Below are 22,526 nucleotides of genomic sequence, written 5' to 3'. Positions count from 1 at the left end.
TTACAGGAAGGTATTCACATGCTGAATGGTAGCAATGGGGAGTGTAAAAATATTTTTTCCTGTCCACAAAATTTCCCCCTCTTTCTTATACCCTTGGTTTCTACATTGGCGCTAACAGTCATGGGAAAAAGAAAGGGCATCTTCTTTGAATTCTCTGGTTTTGTGAAGACATAAAAACAATCTCCTGTTCTTTAGCAGGACTCAAAATTAGATAAATACAACCTCAGATGGACAACAACACATGACGTTTACGTCGAGTCACCGCCCAACTACGCTTCTGCTCCTGGTAAAGTCTCCATTTCCTTTCCTTTCCTTCTTTTCTTTGGGGGTGGGGAGGTGAGGAGGGACAATTTCCCTCTTCAAAAACCGACCCTTCCAGCATTTGGAAGGGGAAACTATATGGATCCCCCCTTCTTAGCAGAGGAGGAAGTTTCCGTGCCACTCTATCCTCCGAGTCACCGCCTCTCTCTATGGTTCCTCCTCCTACCCCCCTCCAGGTCCTCCGGCTTGTGCCTTACCCAGCGTGCACCGCGGCGGAAGAGAGTGACGACAATAACAAACAGCGGCGGCGAGGGCTGCGCGTAAAGCGAGCGGGGGGCCCTGCGAAGGAGCGCCCGGAATCCCCGGCTGTGTGGCTTCCCTTCCCCTCGCGCCACCTCCGCGTCTCTCTCCCTCCCTGTTCCTGTCAGGGAGCCCCGCCGGCGCCTCCCTTCCCGCTCTTGTCCTCCGGGCGGCGGCGCCTGAGGTTGCCCTGTGGAGCCGCAGCGAAGGGGAGGAGGAGGAGGAGCTTCCGCGGCCGCCGGTCACCGGCGCGGGATGGTGCGCGGGGCCGCCCAGCTGTTGCTGCCGCTGGCGCCGCCGCCGCTGCTGCTTGGCTCTCCTTCGGGTACGTCGGGAAAAGGGCGCGGTGGGGGAGCGAGGCGGCCGCGGCAGTTGCTGCTGTCGCCGGGGCGACCAAGGCCCGCCTTCCTCCTCCTCCTCCCTTCGGCAGGGAGGGGCGAGGACCCTCTTTTCGTGACGGGGGGGTGGGCGCACCCGCTTGCGAGGGCGGAGCCGCCGCCACCCCCCCTCAGTTGGGGTGGGGTGGGGAGTTATCTCCGTCCGTGGGCTAAAGAACCTCGCGGTTTGGGGGCTGAGAGCTGGGGCTCTCCTCGTCTCCCTCCCCGCCTCTGGCCCGCGCAGCTCGGAAGGGGGACCGGCTCGTCCTGAAGTTAACTCTGAGGGGGGATGACTCAGCCCATCTGCGCTTCTCGCAGCCCCGCCCACAGCACCTTGTTGCGAAAAGGGAAGCAGCGTGCTCCGAGGGGGTGGCTGGGGTGGTTTTGTTTTCTTCTTTCCTCACCCAGGACAGCAGGCTTATTGCCTAAAGCCTTCATTCGCACGGATGCTAGCGAAGGATTTCTAGTTTTTTTTTAAATTTTTGCTCCGTCTTCTCCCCCCCCCCCCAACTTTCTCTCCTCTTCCTTTTGCGCTGAAGGCCCTGTGTGAATGCCAAGTCACATTGGGTCGGAATGGTCTTCTAAGTTAGGTGGGCTTGGCCCAAATTGACTGTTTGTGTGGGTGGGTGTCACTGACCGGGTGATATTCACACAAACCAGGTAATTGCCTCTTTGTAGGCTTCGCTTATGTTGTAGGTTTGAGCTTGTTGACAAAATACACATAAGCATGCTGTTACAAGATGAAATTGTTTGGGACAATTAAATGGCTGTTTGGTAGATAAGCATAATAGAACATTGTATTTCATTGACACCATCATGTATTTCATTGACACTGGGTCACGTGAAGGTAGATTGGTTTAAGTGATATGTAGGTTATGCTGAACATGTTATGAAAAGTTGGTGTGTAGTAAATCACTGTACTCTTTTTACCATGAATACTACAAAAAGTATTTAATTTTTCTACTATGAAGTTAAAGCTATTGGAACATCTATCAGTGTGAGTAGCATTGCAACTGCTTTTATTTTTAACTTCGGACACTGGTTTCTAACTTCAGACACTGGCGTTGCAAAATTTGCTGCTATTTCTTTGTGTCCTTACGTTTTGAAGCTTTGAGGTGCATTGTAGGTCTTTGCCAAAGTAGAATGTGAAGAATAATAGCCTTCCCAATCAGCGTTAACAGCAAGCGCAGCAATCCAACACCCCCTCCTCTTTATGCTGGATGGGGGTTGCATTAGGTGGAGGTGTTCCTCTGCCCACCTCTTAGATCTTCTGCTGAGCGGGTGGCAAGCTGTTGCTCAATGGTGTCAGGCCCAGTTGTTGTGTCCCCACTTTCCACTGTGTCCACTGAGAGTGGCAGGGCTTCTATTGTGGCAGTGGCTCCACTGCTCTGCAAAACCCCAGTGGCAGGAGATGGGAGTTTGGATTGCACTCTTTAAATTTAGTTTTATGAACCTGTGAAGCATAGTGTTGTGTTCACATGAGTTCCAATGATTGGTGTTTCTTTTTGTAAAACTGTTTAGTTGACAAAATATTTAAGTCATTGGCAGTGTGGACTTCATTTTTTTTATTTAGAGAGTAATCATCTTTCCTCCTGTATATAGTATTAGATATTTATTTAAGTTTAAACCTACAGTAGGACTGGGCAATATCTGGTTTTGAGCACCATGATACATCCACCAGCTAAACATAGCAATATATTGATATATCATGATGTCTGAAATAAAGATGGAACTATGTAAAGGCAAATAGTCCTACAATGTATTTGGGAAATCAAGAATTTAATGTGAACTGTCATAAGAAAAGTTCCCTGTCACAGTATTGTCTTAATGTAGCATAGAACAGTACATAGCAGTTACATAACCAACTACTGCTGTAGTACTAGCAGTTAGTGAATCTTAGGTGTATTAATAGGGCAAGGGCTGCATTCAAGTATTTCTTGGATTTATTTATTTTTTAGGGGAAGGAACTTGCTTGTACCTGTGTGCTTATAGTTTATTGATCAGACATTTTAGTCTAGCGCTGAGGTAGAAAGTATTTAATATGTTGGTATTAAAGTATTCCCATGATACAGGAACACACCAATGATATAGCCTGCATGAAATTATTTCACAGTTGTGCCATGCTATAGACTCCATTGGCCTCATAGTTTACATTAACTGTACTGATAGAGGGGTATAGGTATCATAGTTGTGAAGTATTTCACCTTAATTTGTGATGTACTTGTTTTTGAACAGCTCCAGTATATCCTTATGAGAAGCTAATGCTCCATGTAAGGTGTTTTGTCCTATGTATTCTCTACTGGTTTTATTCTCATTAGGAATCTTCATGGACACCCTATGTGGGTCTCCTTTATGGGGGTCTTATTGAGCAACCCTATAGATACTTTCCTGAGAGTAAATCCCAGCACAACACTGACTTCTAAGTAGATGTATAGGATTGCTCTACTGGTTTAATTTCAGTATGGATGAAGAGATGTTTTCATCCAACGTGTATTGATCCATAACTGCTTTGGTGATTTTTAAAATAATGGTTATTATCAATGAAATTTCATGATGCTTACATTTTAAAATTAAAATAAGTTTACTGGTTGCAGTAGGAGAGTTTGGGATTACATGTAAATTAACTGTTAAAGAATTTAAACTCTGTTGGCATGGGGGATTGAAGAGATTGTATCTATAAATCTTAAGAATCCATGCAAATGTGAATTGTTACTTGACAGAATACCTTATTTGTATAGTGTGGGTTTGCCAACTTTTTTTGACCACCAGGTGCGTTTGAATTTTAAGAGTTCTGGGGACGCTAGTCACCAAATAGCTGCTAGTAATGCAAAATGGCTGCTTGGCATAACACTAAATTAGAGAAACAGTGACCCCCAACAACCTTATGTTTACCATGGGAAGTCAGCTATGTCCTGCTGGTCCTGATTGTTGAGATTGTACAATATCAATTTTACACACACACTGATAGTGTTGTTTCCTAATAGAAATGGGAGCATTCCTCAGTACCAGGAAAAATATACAAGGTGGCCACACCATACTGGACATTTTGCCTCATAACTTTCTTTCTAGGAGGGCTAGATACTTACTTTACTTACTGTCAGGGAACTGACATCGGAGGAAAGGGAAGTGGTAAGGCTCCCAGAGACTGGGAGAGAGTCAACAGCCAAAGCAGGGACCAGCAGGGGGAGCGCGGGGTCTCTGGAGGAGGATCTCAGTAATGCTGAGAGAGACGCAGCAGCCCAGGCAGGAAGCAGCAGGGGAGAGAAAGGGGTGAGAGACACTTCGAGCGAAAATAGCGGGGAGGTGTCAGAAGCAACTGCAGGGAGACCCATGCTTCGCCGGAAGCTGCCACGTCGTGAGTCCAGGAGACGCGTTTCCGTTAAGGAACTTCTTTGCTGGAAGCGCTTCCGCAGACAGCCACTGTCAGACTCTACTAGTGACTAGAGCAGACATGTCTGAGGAGCTCTGTCACACACAGAGGTTTGTGGGGTCGCACAAACTCTGAAGGGGCACAATTTTAAGCACAAGCAGCTAACCATCCCCTGACAGCAGTCTGACAGTCTCTGTACGCTGCCTGTGCAGGAGAAAGCATCATGAGCAACCCAGTCGGAACCGGAGACGCAGGGGTTGGAGCTGGTCCAAGCTTGGAAGAAAGGTATCAAGCTCTGGAGGTCCAACTTGCGCTGCAGACGGCGAGGCTCGAGGAGAGAAGGGCTCAGGATGCTGACAAAAAGGGGAGAACCACTCAGTTCCCCAGAAAGGTACCAGGATTGGTGCAGAAGTTTGGGGGGGACCCCAAGGATTACCATGCCTTTAGGACTGAGATGCAATATGCTCTGAATGTGCAGTTTGATGAGTTCCCTGATGAGGAATCGCGAGTTGCGTTCGTAATTGGGCATCTTGAGAAGGGGGCGCGGGACTGGGTTCGACCCCTGATGGCAACGCACAACGATATCCTAAAGGACACTATGAAATTCTTTCGTGCAATGGATATCATGTTTTCCAGCGATATTGAGGAAGGGGTGGTACGCAGACAGCTAATGGCTTGCAAGCAGGGAAGCAGATCTGTCCGTGAGTACTGGACTGAATTTACCATGCTGATTCACAGATTGGGGTGGGATTTATCGGCGGCACCCATTCAGATGCTATTTGAAGAAGGTCTTTCTTCAGCTGTGAAAGACGAGCTGGCCAGGAGCCCCAGGGCGGGGTCTATGGATCAGCTGACCAAATCTGCGCTGACCATTGGAGCGCGCCAGGAGGCAAGAGCCTTGGAGAGGCGGGAAGGGAGAGGGGAACGTTGGAAGGAGTTACGCATTCCAGACATTCCTGAGCCAGCTTTCCCGCCGGCAGAGCCGATGGAAATCGGAACAGCCCGCGCGCGCGCAGTTTCAAAGCCCAGTGAGGGGGCGAAGAAGGAGGGAAAGGGAGCCCGGAAATGCTATCTCTGCCAACAGCCAGGCCACTTTGCCAGAGTCTGCCCCCAGAGGAAGGAATGGCAAGGGATGGTGGGAGCTGTTGAGGGGGAAGAGCAGGGAGAAACGGAGCAGGTAAAAGCCAACGCCTGGTTGCCAGCAGGGCACTGCAGCCAGGCCAAAGAGCAGTGAAAGTGCCCCTTCCCCAAGTGCCAGTGCCAGAAGCTCCTCGACCTGCTCTAGTGATTGAAGTGTCGCTAGAGCTGCAAAATGGACACCCCCTAAAAATAAAGGCGCTGTTGGACTCAGGCAGCTCCTGCAATTTCATGAGCAAGGAGTTTGCTGCTGAGCACCAGATACAGACTATCCCTTTAAGCAACCCCCTGCAGGTGACCACGATCGATGGCAGGGAACTGTTGGGAGGAGGCGTCAGCTTGCAGACCGTCCCAATGATAATGAGGGTGGCAAGGCACACAGAACTGATAGCGTTTAATGTGGCCACCTTGGGAGGCGCTCCCATTATTTTGGGAATGAGCTGGCTAGCCCTACATGATCCGCTGGTGGGCTGGCATCAAAGAGTGGTTTCCTTCGGTTCCGCACACTGCTTAGAACACTGCAGGGCGGAAAAGGGGTCAGCAGGGGCCCAAGCCACCCTAGCAGGGACGGAAGTAATGGAGAAGGGGAAGGTGCCACCACAGTATGCTGATCTCAGCGACGTGTTCAGCGAGAAGGAAGCGGACCAACTACCCCCGCATAGGCCCTTTGATTGCCAGATCAATTTACTCCCTGGAGCACAGCTTCCTGTAGGCAAGTTGTATGCCATGTCAGACAGGGAGATGCAGGAGTTGCGAGCGTTCATTGACAAGAACCTGAAGAGAGGCTTCATCAGAGAGTCCAAGGCAGCGGGGGGTAGCCCAGTGTTTTTTGTGGATAAAAAAAAACACGGACAAGCCGAGGCTGGTATGTGACTTTCGGGCCCTAAATGCAGTGACAGAGCCGGCGGCTTTTCCTATGCCCAGGATTGATGATATTTTGACCAGGGTGCGAAAAGGAAAGATTTTTACAAAGCTGGACCTAAGGGGGGCGTACAACCTGATACGTATAAGGAAAGGGGATGAATGGAAGACCACCATGTTCACCCCTTTGGGGGCATTTGAATACCTCGTTATGCCTTTTGGATTACAAACAGGCTCCGCGTGTTTTCAAGCCTTTATGAACCATGTACTGGGGCCTTTGCTCTACAAGAATTGCGTGGCCTTCTTAGATGACGTGTTGGTGTATTCGGAGAATGAGGAGCAACATGTGAGAGACGTCAGAGAAGTGTTGAGCAGGCTGCAAGCCAACAGACTGTGGGTGAAACTGGAGAAGTGTCAGTTTCATACCAAGGAGGTGGAATTCCTGGGGTACCGCTTGTCAGACAAGGGGCTGGCCATGGACCCCGGCAAGGTTCAAGCGGTGCTGGAATGGAAAACACCCAAGACCAAGAAGGATGTGCAGAGGTTCCTAGGGTTTGGAAACTTTTATCGTAAGTTCATCCGAAACTTCGCCCACCTGACGGCGCCCATCACGGACTGTCTCAGCAGCAAAAAGAAGTTTGTTTGGACGGGGGAGGCGGAGCGAGCGTTTGAGGAACTGAAAAGGGCCTTCGCCTCTGACGAACAACTTCTACATGTGGATTTACAAAAAAAGCTGAGGGTCGAAACAGACGCTTCTGACAGAGCCATAGGGGCGGTGCTTCTTCTGCAGCCGGGGAAGGAGGGGTCAGAGTGGCGACCGTGTGCCTTCTTTTCGCGAAAGCTGAACAAATCTGAGAGAAACTACACGGTGTACGACCGGGAACTTCTTGCGATTTATGAGGCCTTCCGGAGATGGAGGCACCTACTAATTGGTGCACAACAGAAGGTGCAAGTGTGCACGGACCATAAGAATCTAGAGTATTGGAGAACTGCGCGAGTGCTCAACCAAAGGCAGTTGAGATGGGCCCAGGAGTTCTCCAAATTTAACTTTGAGATTTGTTACGTACCAGGCCCGGAGAACGTGAGGGCGGACGCTCTCTCACGCAAACCTGAATATTTGGAGGGAGAGGGTGCACCCGAAGAGACCCATGTCATTCCCGAGGACCGCTGGGTGTGTGGGGCGGCTTTGGTGGGGCAAAGGGAACTGGTAGAGGGAACGGTGCAGGATGAATACGCCCAGGACAAACTCAGGGGTCTCAGGAGGGAGGGAGACAAACCCGGGGGTTTTGAGGAGAGAAACGGGGCGTTGTACTACAAGGGAGCGTTATACATACCTGAAGGGGAATTGAGGGAAAAGGTACTCAAGCAACTGCACGATAGCCCCACAGCAGGGCATTTTGGGCAACACAAAACCATGTGGCTGGTTACCAGGGAATTCTGGTGGCCCAAGGTCAGGGAAGATGTGCGTGAATATGTGAGAGGGTGTGACCGATGTCAACGAGCCAAGGGGGAGAGGCGGGCACCGGCAGGTTTATTAGAACCACTACCCACGCCGGAAAGACCATGGGAGGCAGTGGCAATAGATTTCATGACTGATCTGCCCAGGTCCAAAGGGAAGACAGCCATTATGGTTGTGGTAGACCTGTTAACCAAGATGGCCCACTTTATAGCCTGCTCACATGCGGTCACAGCAGAAGAAACCGCTAAATTGTTTGTGGAAAATGTGTTTAGGTTGCATGGTGCCCCCTTGAGGGTGGTTTCGGACCGAGGGAAACAATTTACTTCCAGGTTCTGGAGGAAGCTCATGAGCTTATTGCATGTAGAGGTGAATTTTTCCACTGCCCGTCATCCAGAAACCAATGGGCAGGCGGAAAGAGCTAATGGTGTCCTCCAGCAATATTTGAGGTGTTATGTGAATGACAGAGAGAATGATTGGGTGGAGAAGCTGGCGTTGGCAGAATTTGCCTATAACAATGCAGAGAACGTGTCCACGGGGATGAGCCCTTTTTTGGCCAATCACGGGTGTCATCCCCGAGCCTTCCCAGAGGGGGAGGGGGAGAACTGGAGCGTTCCTGCCGCAGAACAGTTCGTTGAAGAAATGGAAGCGATCCATCGCCAGCTCCAACTTAATTTAAACAGGGCGAAGGAGGAATATAAGAGGCAGGCAGACAAAACCAGAAGGGAAGGGGAAAGCATTAGGGTGGGGGACCAGGTGTGGCTGTCCACCCAAGGGTTACCATTTAAAGGAGGTTGTAAGAAGTTAAGACCCAAAAGACTGGGCCCATTTGAAGTCACGCAACAGGTCAACCCAGTGGCTTTCAGACTCCGGTTACCGAACCACATGTAGTTGCACCCAGTGTTCCACAGATCATTGCTGTCACCGTATATAGGGGACAGAGAGGGGAGGGTCAATAGGGGACCAGCTATGGAGGAAAAAGAACACAGCTACCATGTAGCGGAGATTCTCGATTCCAGGTGGAGGGGAGAGCAAGTAGAGTATTTGGTAATGTGGGAAGGGGAGCCGGAGTCGGAAAACACCTGGGTCAGGGCAGAGGATGTAGATGACGAGGTTTTGATTGAAACTTTTCATCAGAGATTCCCTAGAAAACCCCAGCCAGTGGCGAGGTTCCGGAGGGAATACTTCGCCACCACCGACGACGAAGAAGAGTTGGAGGGGTTCGCTGATTCCGAGGTGGAGGAGGATTCAGCGAGTCGGAACGAAGACCGATGGAGGGAATTGTTCGAGACGTCTGAAGATGAAGAGGATTCTTTTAGGGGTTTCAGCTCCTCACCGCCCAGAGGAGAGAGTAGGGGCGGGGGAGAGGGGGGCCCTGGAGGGGAGGTGGATGTCAGGGAACTGACATCGGAGGAAAGGGAAGTGGTAAGGCTCCCAGAGACTGGGAGAGAGTCAACAGCCAAAGCAGGGACCAGCAGGGGGAGCGCGGGGTCTCTGGAGGAGGATCTCAGTAATGCTGAGAGAGACGCAGCAGCCCAGGCAGGAAGCAGCAGGGGAGAGAAAGGGGTGAGAGACACTTCGAGCGAAAATAGCGGGGAGGTGTCAGAAGCAACTGCAGGGAGACCCATGCTTCGCCGGAAGCTGCCACGTCGTGAGTCCAGGAGACGCGTTTCCGTTAAGGAACTTCTTTGCTGGAAGCGCTTCCGCAGACAGCCACTGTCAGACTCTACTAGTGACTAGAGCAGACATGTCTGAGGAGCTCTGTCACACACAGAGGTTTGTGGGGTCGCACAAACTCTGAAGGGGCACAATTTTAAGCACAAGCAGCTAACCATCCCCTGACACTTACTTTCTATAGTGAATTAGCATTCCAAATTCTCATCACAACAGTTTTGCATATAGGCTGTTGTGTGCAAAATGCAGGCAAAGATCACAGATGATAATGTTGTGACTTGCTTGAGGTCAGTGAATAAATTCATAGCCTAGTCACAATTTCAAATTTAGTTTCCCAGCTCCAGTCTTATGCATTCACCCACGTCCACCCTGTCTTAACAACACTATTTTTTGGAATCTCTGCAGTTTTTTGTGTTCCACACAGCAAAGCAATATTCATAGCATATTTCATATTTTACGGTTGGGGGTAATGAAATTCCTGGGCGCCAGCTTTTAAAAATACTTTGGTGCCTAGGATTTTTCCAGTTTTCTTTGAGTTTTTTTTGCTTCTGTTTAGACACGCCCTTGGTAAGAATGGTACAGACACTGTCCTGGACCACACAACATAATAAGCGAAATGATAGCTTACTTACTGAAACTGCCCAAATGTGGGCTCCGAGAGAGGAGTATGCAGCTGCTTTTCTTCTCCTTTTTCCTGCTGTCCTGTGTTGAGCTAAGCCATGGTTTGTCATCAAACCAGGATTTGTGAGTTACACTCTCCTTGCTAACCACAAGCTGTAACCAATATTTTGTTTTTTGTTTTTATTTCACTTACGAATCACTCCCATAAGGAATCCTTGGAGGACCTTACTGCTTATTTTCCTTCCTTGTAAAAAAATGTCTCTTCCAGCCATTTTGTCCTTTTACCTGTTTTCAACCTGTAAGAGTACCCCTTGATCTTGTTTCTTGGCTGCTCAGTTTGCTCAGAAGCACTTGAATAGTGTATAAAAAGTTCTGTGGATGTTCCAGGTACATAAAATTTAGCTGATTACCCCAATCTATATACTTGTGACACTCTGAAATAGAAGTGGCAAGTTAGAAGCTCTTTGAAGAAGCCATGCTGACTTGTCTTCAACAAGGCTTATGCTTTTAGGTGTTTTAATGTCCTAGCTTTAATCATGCTTTCTTCTAATTACTTAGAACGTCACGTAGGCCTACTGGTCTGTAATTTGCTAGATTCCCTTTAAATACTGGCATTAATTACACTGATAGCCTTCTAACCCTCTGATTCTGGTTTTAATAAGTTGCATTCTTTGTGAAAATTTGGCACTTTTCACATTTGAGTTTGTAAAGAAGCCTTGGCTCTGGCATAGACAAACTCGGTCCTCCAGATGTTTTGGGATTACAACTCCCATTATCCCTGACCTCTGGTCCTGTTAGCTAGGGATGATGGGAGTTGTAGTCCCAAAACATCTGGAGGGCCAAGTTTGCCTATGCCTGTCTTGGATGAATGCTATCTTGCTCCAGTGATCTGTTAAACTTCTAATGTGACATTTAGCTTTATAATGAGATTGCTTAGCAGCTTTATTTGGCATGGCTCTTTCTTCCCCGAAAGGAGTGGTTTGACTGTGGAAAACCAGCATTTTTTACAATGAAAACTAGTGGAAACAACACATTTTGTTTTGCTGCAGTCTCCAATATTCTTACAGTTGTTCTTTCACCCATTTGCTATCCAAGGTTCTTACTGCCTCTTTACTGGTTTCCTGCACTTAATATCTTAACTTAAGTGCTTGTGGGTTTTTTTTAAAATACTCTTGTTCATCTTTTTTGCTTGCTTCAACTTGTATTTGCCACAGTAAGCAGTCTGGTTAATTTACCTCTTTTGAACAGTGCTTCCATTTTTCTAAAAAAGACTCGTTGCAGTTTACGGTGTTCTTGACATTTAACCACATAGTCTCTTGGATTTGTTCCTTTCCTATCCTTTCTATTTTATGTACTTATTTTATTGGATTTTTATTAAAGTGGTTTGTATAACCTCGAAGCTTTCTGGGACAATCTGGGCCTTCGTTATATCTCCAAACTGAGTTACTTTAAACAAATCATCTCCCATTTGGAGGGCTGCCTCTTCTGAAATGAAGTATAACTGTGCTGGACTTGCTAGGAAGTTTTCTGCTCATGTGCATGTTGAAAATGATAGAGTTGTAATTGCTCTTCAGAAGAAGTTTGGCAACACATCCTTGATCTGATTCAGGGCACTGCTCAGGATTCGGGCCTCATCTACACTATACATTTAAAACATACTACTTTAAACAGTCCCAAAGAATCCTGGGAAGAGTAGTTTGTTAAGGGTGCTAAGAGTTGCTAGGAGACCCCATTCACTTCCAAAGCTACACTTTCAGTAGTTTAACGCTGGGTGCTTCTTCCCAGGGAACTCTGGGAACCGATGGAAATGAGTTGGGTGGAATGTGGTTGAAGGAGAGAGAAACTTGTTTGATTGGATGCAACTCAGTTTCCAAACAACGTTCATAATAAACCCGTGATCTGATTATGTTTGGATGTGCCCTGATTTTTTTGTTCATCTCAGTGTCATCATCAGAACTTTGATCTGGACCAGGTTAGGGCAAGAATATATAGTATTTGTACTGCATTTCAAACGAAGCCTCTCAAAGTATATTGCACTTGTTTTTCTTCCCACAGTGGTTCTGGATAGGATGACAACTAAGGACTATGCTTTGTTCAGTTGTAAATAACAAAGCCTGGTCACTGGTGGTAATTTAGTCTCTCCTCTGGGCAACTAGACAGGGAAGCGTTTGTAAATTACAGAACAGCTGCTTTTTCTCCTTCTTAGAATCATAGAACTGTAGAGTTGGACCCCAAGGGTCATCTAGCCCAACCCCTGCAATGCAGAAATCTTTTGTCCAATGTGGAGCTCAAACCCACAGAGCTGAGATTAAGAGTTGCATGCTCTACTGACTGAGCTATCCCACTATACACCAAATTACTATCATAGATATGTGTGAGCTGGTGGTATTCATGAGTCTGAGTTTTCTGTTTCAGCTTAGATGAAATTGTTGTGTTCATGCTGTACAGAAATAATTTAAATGAGATTTTTCAGTATTAATCAGTCTTACATTTCTTTTCTCTACAATCACCTAGTTTCCCCCACCTAATGTTTATTGTAAACCTTCTATGGCAATTTTGTTTTTTGTTCTGTTTAGTACAGAGTATACAATTGGCATGAAAAAGTGCTTTAATAGTAGTTTTTGAAGTGCAGCATTGTCATGAACATTTGAATAGTCATTGTTAACTTGTTTCCTGTTGCACAAATATTCGCCCTTCATTCTCTCTCACCCCCCATTACTTTTTAGGTCTTTGATGCTCTGTGTTTAATAGAAACTTCATTCTCTTGCCAAAGTCAAATGAGGAAAATAGGTGGTTTTGCAACCCAGCTGTTAAAGACAGTGGAACCTCCATGCAGTGCCTGAAGGTAACTGTTTCATCCCGGAGAGCAAATATTTCAAGTTTAAACTCATAACAAATTATTTGCTACATTTTTTTTTGAGAATTTGTTGCTAAGTGATTGGTGTCATCGTAAACAAATTAAAGTCGCCGGGTTTTGATCTTTTAATTAATATATTATAATGATTCCTCCTGAACATCCAGGCACTGAAGTAATTCTAGCAGTTATGTAAACAATTCCTCTAAAGTCTTAAAAATATAGCCTATCTGGGTGCAGAACCTTTGTTGCCAGTGATGGTTGGGGCTAGAGGCAAAAGTGAGTGAAGCAATAAATGTACAGATTACCATTATACAGTAGGCTAGTAAAGCAGCCTGTTTCCTAGTTCCTTTGCAAAAATTCATGAAAAAGTATGTGTGAAAAATTTGGAATTCTCAGGATGTTACGGAGTGTCAGTCTCCTTGTGTTTAGGATCTTTGTGGGGGGGGGGGAGGGCACGCATGCAAGAGATGGTTGAAAGAGGCAGAATAGACTAGTAATACAGTGATACCCTGTATCATGTTACCATACCTTGGTTACTAATAGCCATGGGGTGGTCACTGACACAGTTGCTTCTGACCTCCCCCAAATCAACAAATCACAGCAAATCAACCCCTGCTAAAGGCTACCACACATACATATGCTGTCATGGAATGATTCTCTTATGTCCTTGAACTGCTGCAGCATCAGTTCATAGCTATATGTTAGGATTTCCTACTATGAATGTGCCTCAAGTGTTGACACTGAAAACCTTTAATTTGAAAATAATTTTTATGTGTTATTATTAAGCTGATACTTGGGTTTCTTTTCAGCTTTTAAATAATAATAACAGAGTTGAAGCTATAAGCTTCCGGATCCTAAAGAAGTCACCATGAAGTTATATGTATTTCTGGTCAACACTGGAACCACCCTTACCTTTGACACAGAACTTGCCGTACAGAAGTAAGTAAATCCTTCTGGTCTTCTGTGAGGAGTCTGTTGCTGGACTGTTCGTAGCAAAGTCATTTCTTGATTCACAGTATGTGTTTTGCTTGGGAGTGAGAGTTAAAGCAAAACTGCTATTAGAATGAACCTTTAGTGTTCCAGCTTTTCTGAGACATTTAGAGAATTTAATAAATACTCTCTTATTAATGTGGTTTTTGTGGCATTACATGAACCTTGCTGGACCTCACCCCCTTTGTCCTTGTTTGAGATCCTTCCTCCTTTGCCAGTCACTCTAAATTAAGAGAGCTTGTGCTGGATATATGGCATGGTCACTGCAGCAGGGCTGCAGGGCTGCAGTGTTAAGTTGCCTGTTCTGTCCTTAGACAGTTGGGATGGTTTCTCATATAAAATGCCACTAGTGATGGATTGACAAAGGGCAGTTACTCCTAGCCTCTATCATTGTCCTAGTGTAGGAAGTAACAGTTTAATAATGGAACTTTGGCATTATCTATATTAAGTCTTCAACATTTAGAGTACTCTGTAAATGTATAATTCTTAAGGAAGATACTGAAACTTTTTTTGTCATTTTAATCAGTGTGGCAGACCTTAAACAAGCTATCCAAACTAAATACAAGATCGCTATTCAACATCAAGTATTGGTTGTCAATGGAGGAGAGTGTATGGCAGCTGACAGGAAAGTCTGTAGTTATAGTGCTGGAACGGTAAATATTCACTTCTCTTTCCATTATTTCATTTTTAAAAAAAAGTCTGGAAGGAGAAGAAAGTAATACTTCTTATCTTAACACAGGATACAAACCCAATTTTTCTCTTCAACAAAGAAATGATCTTGTGTGAACGTCCTCCAGCTATTCCAAAAACAACATTTTCAGCAGAAAATGAGATGGAATTAAAAGTGGAAGAATCTCTTATGATGCCTGCAGTTTTTCACACGGTAGCTTCACGGACACAGCTTGCTGTGGTAAGCAATTTCAGACCCTTTAACAATTGGGCTGTGTTAAAGCATTGAGCACTCAGTAAACACTCTCAAATTGAAGCAAGCTGGACATGTTGCTGCTTTCATGGTACAAAGTTTTACTTTTGGTACTCTTCTGTTTCATTTTGTGGGGATGGAATAGTATCTTTTGGATTTTGACATACTGGATTAATCCAGGAGTCTGTAAACAAGTTTTGAAATGTCCTCCGTTTGTAGGAGGTTAGAAGTAATGATAAAGAGGGCTGGTATGGTATGGCAGGGTGAACTGGTGTGGAATAAGGAAGGGATTGTGGCATGAAACAGAAATGTGTGATCCCATAGACTGTTTTAAAACTTTTTAGAATCTTGGTAAATGCCCAGAAAACATTGCATTTGCACCTACCTTTAGTAGTACCATTTTCTCTTGAGTATTTTTCAAAATTACATTTTCTTTGAACGGAAGACCACCAACATGTTTGCAATATAAGTGGTATTTCTGATGCAAATGCACTTTATGCTATTTATGGACGTGCAAATAGATATGTGTGTTGCATGAAAACTACATGGGTTTTCATAACTTTCTGTAAAATGCTTTGAGGCTTTTTTAAAAGTTGGCATATAAATCTTATGGAATAAATATGATTACAATTAGGTATTTTAGATGGTTTGTTAAGAACAGATTTCATTTTGCCTTGATTGGGTGGATAAATCCTTTGATACTGTGGGATCCAGTACATTCCAAAAGTGCATCAAAAAGTGGTCAGCCAGATGTTTCAAAGAAGCTTAATAAGTAGCATGTGATGGACAAGGGTGATTTGATAGCTCAGTTTCTGCAGAAGATTCCAGGTTAAATGTGTGGCATCTTCAGTTAAAAGATCACCTAGCAGGAGGTTGGGAAAACACTTTCTGAAATCCTGGGTAGCCTCTCCAAGTCAAAGTAACTACTGGGTTAGATGGACAAATAGTCTGGTGGAGTTTCCTATGCTCCTTCATAGCCATATCATGTTTCTCCCTAACAGCTAGTAATCAAAGTTATGCTACCTCTGAACAAAGCAATTTGTCCTGCCAACATTTATTTAACCCTAGCATTCATTATATTCTGTGACAATGAATTTCATAAACTTCATTTACTATAGGAAAATGTACTTCTTCTTGCTAGTTAGTCCTGAGCCTGCTGCTGGTCACCTTCATTCAGTGACCCTGAGCTCTTTGAAAAGATGATAAGTTATCATATTTAATGAAGTTAGTTGGTTTTATTTCCAAAAATTTTTGCCACCAACATTAGGAAATAAATTTAGCAATCAACAGCATGAAGTGAATGAAATTTCATTCGGAAAACAAATACAAAATAAATTACAGGTCAGTATATCTGACTAATACATCAACTGATGAATACATCAACATCGGTGGATCACCCCTCGGACAGAAGTGAATAGATTTTGACAGGTGCCTAAATACCAATGTAATAGGTGCTTATCTGATGTTCGCTGGAAGTGCATTCCAAGGGACAGGTGCTTACCCAGAACTAACATCATAGCAGAAGTCAAACTTAGTTTATTGACCCTCACCCAGCTCACTTCAGCAGCACCACACCTGATTCACATGCTATGGAAAAGTAGTACTGGGTGTTATTGATGTACTGATGAGGGCCAATCAGAGAGGATCTTGGCGTTTTACACAGTCTGGAAGTAGGTAGGAAGTGCTTATTGGCACCTAGCCAGGACTTGGGAATATCTAAAAAAGCTGGAGCATAAGCTGGAGGAGATTTTTCTCTTGCTCTTGCTAGATGCTTTCTTGCATATTAACAAAACATGCAGTGCCTATGTGTTGGCTGGCTTTGGAAACTGCACAGCATATCACCTTGTTAGTTAAAAAAGGCAGACGAGTGATCTGCAGGGGGTGAGGCATTTGAGCCTGTGTTGTTCTGAGCCTTCCAGGACAACTACCCTCACTCAGATTCCTTTTGCAGGGCCTTCTACTGCACATCTTGTCTTTGCACCAGTGAATCATTTCCCTCCTAAGGAATATCTAATAAATGCTTTTAGTGTTTCATATATCTTAACTTGAAAATGTCAGAGTTTTTTGCATCATGTTTTGCAACAAGTTGATATGTATGTCTGGAGCACTAACACGTTAACGTTTATGTTGTTTTTGTACAGGAAATGTATGAGATTGCCAAGAAACTTTGTTCCTTCTGTGAAGGCCTAGTCCATGACGAACATCTTCAGCACCAAGGCTGGGCTGCCATAATGGCAAATTTGGAAGATTGCACATATTCTTACCAAAAGCTGCTTTTCAAGTTTGAAAATGCATATTCAAGTTACCTGCAGTCCATAGATGATATTAAGCTGAAACTTACACAGTAGGTTTGCCATTAGACTCCTCAGTAAGAAGCTACCTCTGCATTGTCGCTTTACTGAAAACTAAGGTTTTATGGAGTTTTTTTACATTTACAGTAAATTAAATTTAATCCAGTTCCAGTGTCTTTGCACTAATTGAAATAATAAATAGTGCTAATGGTATTATTTATAGAGGTTTAATTTTGGAGTTAAGGCTATAAACCCAAACTTAAATCTCACTGAATTCTTACTTTTGAGTAGATATATACTGGGATTGCACTGTAAAAAAAAAATGTAAGTTTTCCTAACCTTTTTTTCTTCAACACTCCAATGCAAGACTGTGACTGGCTCAAGGACACCCAGGGAGCTTCACAGTTAAGGAGTAGTCCAACACTCGAACCATCACACTACACTGGCTCATCTGAAACCATTTGCTAAATAGTGTTGCACATGCATACGTAAAAGTTTTAGCTCTAGTAAAAAATAATCCTATTCAAGAATTTAGGAATTGAGTCCATGGAGTACCCACAGGGTTGTATGTGCCAGCCCTGCCCCTTCCCTGCTGCCCTTTCTGAAAGGGGCTTGTAATCACATTCAGCAAACCCCAGTTACAGAGGGTTCTCAGTCACATGGGAGACTGTACCCACATTCAGCTGGAGGCAGTTACAGTTCCCCGTCAGACTTTCCTTCATAATGTTGGATGGTTGAGTGGAGAGAGCAGGGTCACTGCAACCCCTCCATGGATACAATTAATGAACATCCGAATAAGGCTCAAGTCATAGTCCAATTCAGAATAGGTTTGAATATTTAATTTTATAAGGAAGCATTTCTTAATTGGAAAAAGTTGAAGACTTGAGTATTAAATTGTATTGAGGACACGTTTGAGAGCATATTTTTAAATTATGTTTGCCACTATACCTCAGTTTCTTTGTACTTAATAGATTTGTGTGTGTGTTCTTTTCTCAAGCTTAGGGGCTGCTGTTTCGATAATGGCCAAGATCCCACTCTTGGAAAGCTTAACCAGACACAGTTACCGGGAATGTTTAGAACGACTAGATTCTTCTGCTGAACGTGGTTGGACAGAAAGTGAAGACACTGAGAATGAGAAGTCAGCTGAAGTGGCACTTTCTCCTGACATGCTTAAAATGAACAAACAATCGCTGTTAGCATCATTTTGCAAATCGGTAGAGCATGCAATCCCAGATGGCACACCCTCCGAAAAAGTGGATGAAAACAGCCAAGCCAGTCAAAATCCTTCTGTTCAGGACAGTGATGCTTCAGTGGAACTTAAGGAGACTGATCTGCCTTCTTTCAATGTCTCACTTTTAGACTGGATAAATGTTCAAGATAGACCTAATGATGTAGAATCCTTGGTCAGAAAATGTTTTGATTCCATGAGCAGAGTAAGTTAATGCCTCAAATAATGCCATTGGGTTCTCTTCTAATATTTTTGCGTTCTGGCTTTCCAGCTTGCTACAAGTTTAAGCATTCTTCATAGGAATACAGTGAGATGTTCTTACCAGGAGTTATGAATCACATTTTAATAATAGTTGTACAATCCTCTTTCTTACTCCTACATTGCTTGATGATCTTGCTGTGGTTTGTGGTTGTGGTTTGAGCGAGGTTCCCACTGTTCATGAATGATATTGTTTTCACTCTAACATGGTCACTCCCTATGGGAATTGTAATGAACAAATATCCTTTTCCTTGTATCAGCAGCCAGTCATCTTCTGAGAGGCTAGGGGTGGCCACTTGCTGCTATTGTCATTGTTAGAAAATGGAAATGAGCCTTGGGTCCACTTCAGAATTGACTAAGTTATCACAATATGCCCATGATGTTAAATCTGAAATATATTTTAAGACTCTTTTATGGGAAAAGAGGCTCTCCCATTGTTAGCATTTCTTTTTTTAAAAAGTAGATTGGGGTCAGAATAGAAACTTGTGGGATATCGTAGGCATTAAGCAAGTGTCCCCAGGACTACCTTCTGAAATCTTCCATCTAGGAAGGACTGGAGCCACTGCAAAATGGTCCCACTCCATCTAGCAGTCCATAAGCACTTTGTAAGTGATGGTATCTGAAACTTCTAAGAGGTCTGCGAGAACCAACAGGGATGGTACTCTCTCTATTTAGTTCCCAGCAAAGATCGTCCACCAAAGTGACCAGAGTAGTCTTCTTCCTGAAACCAGATTGAAATGGAATTGTTTCAGAGGGAGCCCACTTTACCTTGGACAAGTCCCAAATCTCTCATAATCTGCCCAATTCAGTTCAGATTCGTCTGAACAATGCACATACCTGATGGATACATGGTACATGGGCTTGAAAGCTTTAGAGGCCTGATTTAAGAAAAAAGACCAAAAGAAGCATATTTTGGAGACTTTTTTTGTTCAAACGAAACAAGCTGCAATCCTGTGCACATTTTCTTGGGAGTAAGCTCCACTGAGCATAGTGAGACTTGCTTCCAAGTAAACATGCATTTGGATTGTGTTGTTAATCAGAAGGTTTAAAGAACTAATATTAGAGATGACATTTTCATCTGCAGTTTAAAATCTTTCAAGCTTTTGGTTTCTAAAGTTACATATGTGAAATTATCTTTCCATGATCCATTGATAGTATTTTTTTGCACAAAAAGTGGTTATTCATGTCAACTGCCTTTTTGTTTTTCAGCTCGATCCAAGGATTATTCAGCCCTTTTTGGCAGACTGTCGACAAACAATTGCCAAATTAGATAATCAGAACATGAAAGCCATTAAGGGACTTGAGGACAGGCTTTATGCATTGGACCAGATGATAGCTAGCTGTAGCAGACTGGTAAATGAACAAAAAGAACTTGCTCAGGTAATGACTCAGTTTTTATGTGAGTGGCAGGTGGATGATATTGTTTCCCAAGGCTACTGTATCCCCCCCCCCCAATAATGTCACTATTTTTAAAGTATCACAATTTTATAATTTAGTATTAAGCCCAAGATTAGTGCAACCGAGGCTAGGAAATGTGCTGTATTTTATCAGAACATGCATTTGGAAGGTAGCCTTCTGATGGAAGACACAGCTGTCTTTTGAAAGGTGATGAAGAGGGGAGCAGAGCTGGCTGTGCCTTTAGGCAAACTGAGGTGGCTGCCTCAGGTGACAGAAGCCCCCAAGGCAGAGCCCCATAGCTGCCCTGCCACATCTGTACTGATGCAGTGGTACCTCTGGATACACACATCTCAGGTTGCATATCCTTCAGGATGCGAATGTGGCAAACCCAGAAGTATTTTTCTGGGTTTCGCCGCACGTGCATGCGCAGAAGTGGTCCCTCCAGTTGTGGAAACCTTGGGATCCGACCAGAGCTCTGGAACGGATCCTGTCCGCAACTGGAGGTACCATTGTATTGGCTAAAATAACATGAGATCTTGTGAGTGTGCAAGATCTCACGTGATTCAGTGAGATCTCCCCCAAAATATGTGTCAGGGTCAGGGCTGGCAGAGAAGCGGCAGTGAGAGAAGCTAGGCAGGTAAAGGTACTTCTTGTTTCACCTTAAGCAGCAAAATGGGTCTCAACATCTCGGGTGGAGGCAGAGTAACTCCAGGCACTCATGAATGAGACAGATTTTGTAGGCCAGTTCCAGGCTTTATTCAGGCCTGCTTGGGGACCAAACCAGCTCTAGTCACATGAGAGAGAAACCGGGGTGGGGATGGGTTACACTCTTGATTTTGTTAGATCTCTTGATGGCCTTTGATACCACCAGATCACCACTGTGGGTTTAGGAGTAGGGAGTGCTTCTTTGCAGAAGGTAGCATTGGGTGATGCCTTTCAGTCCCCTGGCAGTTCCATGGTATAAGGCGCCAGTGGGATCAAATGTCATTAGGAAGTATTGAAGCACAGCTCTATTTCTCGGTAACATCTGAATCAAGAGGTGCTGTGGAAGTCCTGAAACAGTTAATGGATTGAGGAACAGCAAACTGAAATGAAACACCATCAAAGATAGAGGCCCTGTGTGTGAGTGGATACTGGATATGAAAACTGGTCCGTTGCCTCTTCTGGATGGGGTTGCACTCCCTCTGAATGAACAGGTGCATAACATGGGGGGTTGATCCTTGATTCAGCATTGCCAGTGGAAGCACAAGCATCTAGAAATGCCTTTTACCAGTTTCAGCTAATAACACCAGCTGCAGCCATTTCTGGACAAGGGTAGTTTGGTGACAGTGGTACACACAATGGCACTATTAGATCGATAGTCCACTTTAAATGGGGCTGTCCTTCAATTTCATCTAGAGTTGCTGCTAGTATAAAAAGGCTGTTGCATGGTAGCTTTTCGAGGCAACGTATAAAGCTTCTGTTGAAAGTATTGCTCTGGCTGCCAATTTGCTACTGAGCTACATTCAAGTTCTTATTACTGGTGTAAAAAGCCTTTACAGTTCTGGACAAGGGTATATGAGAAGTCACCTCTTCCTCCTGTATCCTAGTCACTGAGATTTGTGGATAAAGATCTGTTGACGGTGCCATGTGCCCCTGCTGTAAAGCATGCTGTGGCTCCAGTTCTCTGCATTTCTCTTTCTTGGAAGTGAAGCAGGCTCCAGCACTGTTGCCATTATTTATTTTGTTTATTTCGTGTCCTTCACCCTAAGTTCCCAGGGCAGGTTACAATATTATAGCACAATTGGGATTCGAGTTTCTCACTCCCATAACCCCCAACTCTGTTGCTCCTGCAGCAACAGTAATTAATTGCTTGCTTTAAGCTACCTGATTTTACTCTTCAATAAACATTTCTCTGTCACAGTGACCCTGAGCCACATAGGTTTATTGTGAGAGGAGGGTGTGTTGAAGCTGCTGCCTCAAAGCAGGGAGAACAATTGGTTGTGAACTGGATTGGATCCTGTTTGTGGAACTGGGATCCATTAATAAATGCTGGCAATATTATTTTAATTTTCCACATAGCTGTGTGTGTTGTGCATGACATAGAGTGAAAATAAAAATAAGTTCTTGATTTTATAAATAAATTCATCCATTAGATTTTCATCAATATGGTCAGTAGGTGGCAATGCATAATAAGGCTACTTCCGCTCAACTCCTAAATCAAATGTAAAGCTGAAGAGATGTTTGTGCTACTTCCTTTCATTTTGTTACTTTCATTTGGTTGTGTTTATTTCAATAATGCATATATCACATCTTTTATCTGAAAATGCCTTTCAGGTGGCATACATAAAAATTAAATGCAATATTGAAATAAACTTAAAAGTCGTGAAACAAAAATATAGGAAAATAGAGAGGAATAAACTACAGTGGTCCCTCACAAGACGAAATTAATTTGTTCTGCGAGTTTTTTCGTCTTGTGAATTTTTCGTCTTGCGAAGCACGGTTTCCCTGGGTATTAACGGTTTTAAGAAAAAGGAAACAAACTT

General features: G+C 44.3%; 1 protein-coding gene across 2 annotated transcripts in view; it reads left to right on the top strand.

Annotated features, from left to right (window-relative positions):
* Nucleotides 1-526: 526 nt before the first annotated feature.
* Nucleotides 527-22,526, top strand: part of RB1CC1 (RB1 inducible coiled-coil 1) — a 51,273-nt gene continuing 29,273 nt past the window's right edge. Inside the window, exons 1-8 of one of the 2 annotated variants that reach the window (XM_082233730.1) lie at nucleotides 527-886; nucleotides 12,784-12,902; nucleotides 13,724-13,853; nucleotides 14,431-14,557; nucleotides 14,644-14,814; nucleotides 16,968-17,170; nucleotides 18,115-18,550; nucleotides 19,813-19,983. In XM_082233730.1, coding sequence (XP_082089856.1) covers nucleotides 13,783-13,853; nucleotides 14,431-14,557; nucleotides 14,644-14,814; nucleotides 16,968-17,170; nucleotides 18,115-18,550; nucleotides 19,813-19,983 — 1,179 coding nt within the window. In that variant the 5' untranslated portion in view covers nucleotides 527-886; nucleotides 12,784-12,902; nucleotides 13,724-13,782. The remainder of the gene's footprint in view (nucleotides 887-12,783; nucleotides 12,903-13,723; nucleotides 13,854-14,430; nucleotides 14,558-14,643; nucleotides 14,815-16,967; nucleotides 17,171-18,114; nucleotides 18,551-19,812; nucleotides 19,984-22,526) is intronic. The other variant, XM_082233731.1, reaches the window with a different exon arrangement.

This window comes from Podarcis vaucheri (genome assembly GCF_965113315.1).
Source record: "Podarcis vaucheri genome assembly, chromosome: 8".
In the NCBI taxonomy this organism is placed as follows: Eukaryota; Metazoa; Chordata; class Lepidosauria; order Squamata; family Lacertidae; genus Podarcis; species Podarcis vaucheri.
The sequence above is the reverse complement of the archived record's forward strand: the minus strand, read 5'-3'. Positions and strand labels throughout refer to the sequence as shown.